This window comes from Mesocricetus auratus, unplaced genomic scaffold (assembly GCF_017639785.1).
Source record: "Mesocricetus auratus isolate SY011 unplaced genomic scaffold, BCM_Maur_2.0 Super-Scaffold_4256, whole genome shotgun sequence".
NCBI lineage: Eukaryota > Metazoa > Chordata > Mammalia > Rodentia > Cricetidae > Mesocricetus > Mesocricetus auratus.
In genome coordinates, this window is record NW_024429182.1 from 116,385,065 (window position 1) to 116,391,594 (window position 6,530).

The window sequence follows — 6,530 nt, forward strand, 5'->3', positions numbered from 1 at the left end:
CTCCAGATGCACACAGAACACACATGTACACACGGGGACCATAGCAGCTAACTAACTAGTCAGTCCTCTGTGTTGGAGACTCTGAAGGACAAGGAGGCACAACACCTGGCAGCAGTAGCAGAGTTAGAGAATGGTGTAGCCCTGTGCCTGCGAGCCCAGCTCAGTGCGTGGCCTTCTAGGAGAGCTTAGCCCAGGACTGGGGCGGGGGCGCACGGGCGCTCCTTCTACAGGGCGTTTCCATTCAGCCACTTTGTTTTGCTTTTGTGTTTTTAATAGTGTTTAGTAAGGACTGGTCAGGCTCCAGGATGGATTAAAAAGTGAAGGGAGGTTGATCCACCTTCAGAACTTAGCAATAGTAACACCGATAAAGACAGCTGTAGCCAAGTAGCCAGTAGTGATCCTGTGGCAGGAGTCAGTAGTCCTCACCTCTCTGCATTGTGTTTAGTTGCTGGTATTGTTTTATATTTTGTGGTGCTTGGCATCAGACCCAGGGTCTCACACATGCCAGGCAAGCGCTCTGGCACCAAACTGTATCTACCTCACAGTTTCAGCCCCTATCGGGCTAGGTTCGGACCTGCACTTCCCTCAAAAGTCTTTCTTTTGAGACTTTTTTTAATGGTGTAAAAAATTAATTTCAGCAAAAATTCCTAAATCAGTCCCAATTCCTCGTTAGGCCTTAGAGGCTTTGTTCTAGAGAGGTGCTGGCCAGGTGTGAAGGGAAAGTTTGCTCTCTCACTTCCCTGGAAGCCAGAGAGCAGGGGGAGTCTGAGACTCAGAGAGAGTCTGAAACTGTGGCCTCTGGTGTCTCTTGGGATCATGTAACAGGCAGTGTATAGGCAGAAAAAAGCCACCCACGCTGTGGTCCTCACAGAGTCCTCCTGATGCCCAGGAGTGCTATGTTATCACACAGCAGAGTCCTCCTGATGCCCAGGAGTGCTATGTTATCACACAGCAGAGTCCTCCTGATGCCCAGGAGTGCTATGTTATCACACAGCAGAATCCTCCTGATGCCCAGGAGTGCTATGTTATCACACAGCAGAGTCCTCCTGATGCCCAGGAGTGCTATGTTATCACACAGCAGAGTCCTCCTGATGCCCAGGAGTGCTATGTTATCACACAGCAGAGTCCTCCTGATGCCCAGGAGTGCTATGTTATCACACAGCAGAGTCCTCCTGATGCCCAGGAGTGCTATGTTATCACACAGCAGAGTCCTCCTGATGCCCAGGAGTGCTATGTTATCACACAGCAGAGTCCTCCTGATGCCCAGGAGTGCTATGTTATCACACAGCAGAGTCCTCCTGATGCCCAGGAGTGCTATGTTATCACACAGCAGAATCCTCCTGATGCCCAGGAGTGCTATGTTATCACACAGCGGAGTCCTCCTGATGCCCAGGAGTGCTATGTTATCACACAGCAGAGTCCTCCTGATGCCCAGGAGTGCTATGTTATCACACAGCAGAGTCCTCCTGATGCCCAGGAGTGCTATGTTATCACACAGCGGAGTCCTCCTGATGCCCAGGAGTGCTATGTTATCACACAGCGGAGTCCTCCTGATGCCCAGGAGTGCTATGTTATCACACAGCAGAGTCCTCCTGATGCCCAGGAGTGCTATGTTATCACACAGCAGAGTCCTCCTGATGCCCAGGAGTGCTATGTTATCACACAGCAGAGTCCTCCTGATGCCCAGGAGTGCTATGTTATCACACAGCGGAGTCCTCCTGATGCCCAGGAGTGCTATGTTATCACACAGCGGAGTCCTCCTGATGCCCAGGAGTGCTATGTTATCACACAGCAGAGTCCTCCTGATGCCCAGGAGTGCTATGTTATCACACAGCAGAGTCCTCCTGATGCCCAGGAGTGCTATGTTATCACACAGCAGAATCCTCCTGATGCCCAGGAGTGCTATGTTATCACACAGCGGAGTCCTCCTGATGCCCAGGAGTGCTATGTTATCACACAGCAGAGTCCTCCTGATGCCCAGGAGTGCTATGTTATCACACAGCAGAGTCCTCCTGATGCCCAGGAGTGCTATGTTATCACACAGCGGAGTCCTCCTGATGCCCAGGAGTGCTATGTTATCACACAGCGGAGTCCTCCTGATGCCCAGGAGTGCTATGTTATCACACAGCGGAGTCCTCCTGATGCCCAGGAGTGCTATGTTATCACACAGCGGAGTCCTCCTGATGCCCAGGAGTGCTATGTTATCACACAGCAGAGTCCTCCTGATGCCAGGAGTGCTATGTTATCACACAGCGGAGTCCTCCTGATGCCCAGGAGTGCTATGTTATCACACAGCAGAGTCCTCCTGATGCCCAGGAGTGCTATATTATCACACAGCAGAGTCCTCCTGATGCCCAGGAGTGCTATGTTATCACACAGCAGAGTCCTCCTGATGCCCAGGAGTGCTATGTTATCACACAGCAGAGTCCTCCTGATGCCCAGGAGTGCTATGTTATCACACAGCAGAGTCCTCCTGATGCCCAGGAGTGCTATGTTATCACACAGCGGAGTCCTCCTGATGCCCAGGAGTGCTATGTTATCACACAGCGGAGTCCTCCGGGCGGAAGGACCGTGGGGCAGACAGTCTGGGGACACGCTGCAGGAGTTACTTTTGATGCTTCCAGGTGCCTTTGGTGCAGCAGAGTCACCGAGAGCCGCAGGACTCATTTCACTTGAGACCAAACCCGTATGCCAACTGTGGGAACTTCCCAAACACCATCCTGGCAGGTGAGTGTGGGCCACCCCTCAGCTGTGTTGTTGATCCCATTTCACAAGTGTGAAAGAGAGTTTAGAGCGTATCACATTCTATAAATGAAACAGACCCCCCAGACTCTGTCTGACTTGAAGATGCAGGGGTTCAGCCGTAGAGACAGAGGCAGGCAATGAGGAAAGGGCCTGGTGGTCAACACATTTCTGAAATATTTAGTCTCAGGTGACTGGAAACAATTCAGAAGGGGAAAAAAAAACTACAGAAATTCAGAGATTTACTTGGCAGTGCACAGCTGTAATTCAAGCCCTTGGGAAGCTGAGACAGCAGGGTTCCCTTGAGTTTGAGGCCAACCTTACGCTACATAAAGAATGAGACCCTGTCTTAAAAAAAAAAAAAAGCTAATTCCAGGGCCAAGAGCTGTGGGCCTGAGAGTGGTCAGCATGTGGTGCTCACTGGCCTGTCTGGGAAGATGACAGATGACAGAATACTGGGGACTGTCACTCTTTAGAAGTCTCAGTCCTCCTGTCCCTAAATCTCCTCTCTGCCCCTTTCAGAAGATCCAAGTGCCAGTCTCTTCAAAGGCCTTAGTGGGGGGCTGTCAGGCATGCCTGAGGTTGGCCTGGACATGGACACTCCGTTTCCATTGGAAGAGGAGCTGCAGATCGAACCCCTGAGCCTGGATGGACTCAACATGTTAAGTGACTCCAGCATGGGCCTGCTGGACCCCTCCGTGGAGGAGACGTTTCGAGCTGACCGGTTGTGAGCGCAGTGGAGTGGAGCAGGGGGTCTGAAAGGGCCGGAGCAGAGGCTACAATGGAGGGCGCCATGCTGTCCCAGGCCCTCCTCGAGTCCTAGCTCAGATATCATGGCTTTCTAGACACAGCTGCATCCTGCCTCTCCGACCTGTGACACCAGTTGTACTGCCACAAGCCAGCTGCTTTGGAGCTTCTGATGACTGCGAAGCTCACCGTGTCACCTTCACTCTTTCTGTTGTCCATCTAGTCAGTGTATGACTGCAGAGCGCTGTGTAACAGGCAGACTCCGCAACATCCTCAGCCTCCGAGCCACAGATCCCAGCCAGCACTGAAGATGTGACCCAGTGTGGGACTCAGTTGGGAGCCACAGGCCTGAGGAGTTGGTTCAGCATCACACAGTGATGGTACCAGAGCACTGTGATGCCTTTGTGTGTGACCAACAAGGTCAGGCACCCCCAGCTGGTGCGTAGCCTGGGCCTCGCCATTGCTCTGCCAGATGGCGTAATGAAGTGAGGCAGCTTACCCACCCGTCCCGGGGCGGCTGTCCTTAGGCAAGCTGAGCTCAGTTTGCTTTCTCCCAGCCTGTGACCTCTTTGCTGCTGCTTTCCTGTACACGGACAGGAGGAGAAGGAGACCCATTTGCTCACCGAAGAAAAGTCCCTGGAAATAGGATGAGCCTAAAGAGGGAGGAGCTCCCTCTAGGAGGCTGCAGATCTGTCACCTGCACAAGACATCCTCCGTCCTCGGCTGGCCCCCTACAGCCCCACTGGGCAGAGCTGCTGGGCCGCGTGTCAGTGACAGCAGCTGGACCCCTTTTCCTCCCCAGCTTTCTCTGTTTAATGCGATCCCACTAGACTGTAAGCTCCAAGGGAGCAGGAGCTGTGCCTTGTTCCTTCTTGAACCCTAGTGCCTACCAAGTGCCTGGTAAGAATGAGTGCTGTGTGACTGGGCGTGGCCACCAGTGGTGAGGGAGTGAATGCATATGCCATGTGGGGGGCAGTCTGACCTGTAGCATGTCTATTCCCTGCCTAAGCTCAGAGCTTAACCTTCTCATACTGGTGCCTTTAATTCATACTCACCTGAATATGCCTTAACACACTAGATGACATCCTAGTGACGTCCTCCTGGGGATTATGTCCCTCAGCAACTAGGTGGGAATCATCCAGGATGGCTGAGCACACCAAAGCCCCTAAGTGCAGGGCCTCTGGGATCTTCACTGGCCCCACAGCAAAATCTTCCTACTCAGATCCATGTTGTATTCTAAATTGCCTAAAATAGAGGTGCGTACTCTGAGGTTAAGAAATGAGTTTATAGTAAAGGAGGCCTGATTCGTTACTCATTAACACCTTATCACACAATAATTTGACCAGATTCTACCACCACTGCCCGATAGCCCTGAGTGGGAAAAGTGGTGATTCCCACAGAGCACATGGGGAGGAGCCAGGCATGGGAGAGATGGAGGCGGGGCAGGGACTAAAGGTGAGTCTTTGCTTGGACCGCAGCTACCCTTCCTGGAGACGGGTGCAGCTAAGGCCCAATGACTGTTTGCACCCGGCGAGCAAGGATGAAGTAGAAGGAAGCTGACATTACCGTGCTTGTGGACGAGGACCCTGGCCCCCGCACCTCTCCACGGCTTGTCGGCATCTCCTCATAGCCTTCGTTGTGACCCTTCAAACAACCCCGATGGTGCCGTACTCCGCCTTCCTGTAGGACCCAAGAATTTTGTGTGCCTGTTTACCTCAGTCTCTGCTGTTGAATTGGGAAACTAAAGTGAATCCTCTCTATCCCATCCCACCCCTACTGGCCTCTGCTTGTGAGCCCTATTCCCAGTGGAACCTCATATGCCTTATGCCTGAGATCCCAGAGCAGAGCGACTTTAGTTCCAGGGAAAGCGCTGCATCCCTCATGCTGCCCAGCACCCCACCATGCCCACGGAAGCCAGCTCCTCTGCCACAGGCCCCTCCAGTCGGGTCATAGCCTTCAGGCGGGGATCTGTGCGTTGTAAGAGTTTAGAGGAAGGGGGTCCCAGCACAATTTGCTCTCTGCATTGTGCCTTATGCATGGGTTCATTGCATCAGGGGAAGACTGCCTTGTTACAGGAGACCCCAGGACCTCATACCGTGAGTTGCCCTGCCCCCGGGATATTCTCCAGCCGATGGGGAAGTACTGGCTATGGGGGAAGTCGATTAAAAAACAAAAAGGCAAAACAACGCAATGTAGCACTGAGTCAAATCTGCTGCTAGGCCACTAGAGTGTCTAGACGGTATTGAGGACACCGGGAGACCGTGTCGCCCCACCCCAGCCATGTAAGCCTGTACTCGCTGCTGGCTTCGTGACAGACAAACCTGTCTCAGCACTGCAGTGGCCTCAGGTGTCCCCAAACCGGTGCGTGTTTGAACTTGGCCACACCAGCTGTACTCATCTTTCTGGCCATGTGGCGGTCTGGGTTTTCGAGGAGAGTGTGAGATGCTCTGATGGCGTCAAACGCCCATCTCCTTTGCCCTCTCCCTTCTAACCCTACTGCAGTCTCTGAGCGTGTCTGAAGACACGTCCTGTTGGGACTCTCCAGGGCCCTTCTGGTTTACGCACAGATGGTTCCCAGCATTTCCACTGCTCCAGGATGGGGCCATCCCAGCAACTAATCGGACTTCCTGCCAGCCCTAACTCCCGGCCCTTTGTTAAGCAATATTGAAAGGTTGGACTTGTATAAAGTAGCTTCCAAGTTTTATAATGCATCATTTTACATCTTTCGTAATTAAAAGCAGCACAATATGGTTGTATCTGCTCTCCGTGTTTCTCTTCGACCTTGGGCACCCGGCTTGGGAAGCTTCACTGACTGTCTCTGTCTACTTGGCTGGCAGTCCCTGATTTCTGAGCATTGCCTGGCCAGGTCCTTCACCAGCCATTGAGCTTTCTCATTGCATACGCAAGGTGCACAGTCCCTTTGAACCTGGTAACAAGGACAGGGCAGGACACCCTGGATGGCTGTCTTCTGCTTCCTCCTGCCTCCACCGAAAGCCCCACCCTCTCCTTAGCCCTCCTCCCAGTGCCTTCTGCCCTCATCA

General features: G+C 52.9%; 1 protein-coding gene across 3 annotated transcripts in view; it reads left to right on the top strand.

Moving 5' to 3' along the window:
• Crtc3 (CREB regulated transcription coactivator 3) overlaps nucleotides 1-6,245 on the top strand; it is a 103,637-nt gene extending 97,392 nt beyond the window's left edge. For all 3 annotated transcript variants that reach the window (XM_040729595.1, XM_040729599.1, XM_040729588.1), the window contains 2 exons: nucleotides 2,625-2,727; nucleotides 3,265-6,245. In XM_040729595.1, the coding sequence (XP_040585529.1) occupies nucleotides 2,625-2,727; nucleotides 3,265-3,473 (312 nt within the window). In that variant the 3' untranslated portion in view covers nucleotides 3,474-6,245. The remainder of the gene's footprint in view (nucleotides 1-2,624; nucleotides 2,728-3,264) is intronic.
• Nucleotides 6,246-6,530: the final 285 nt, after the last annotated feature.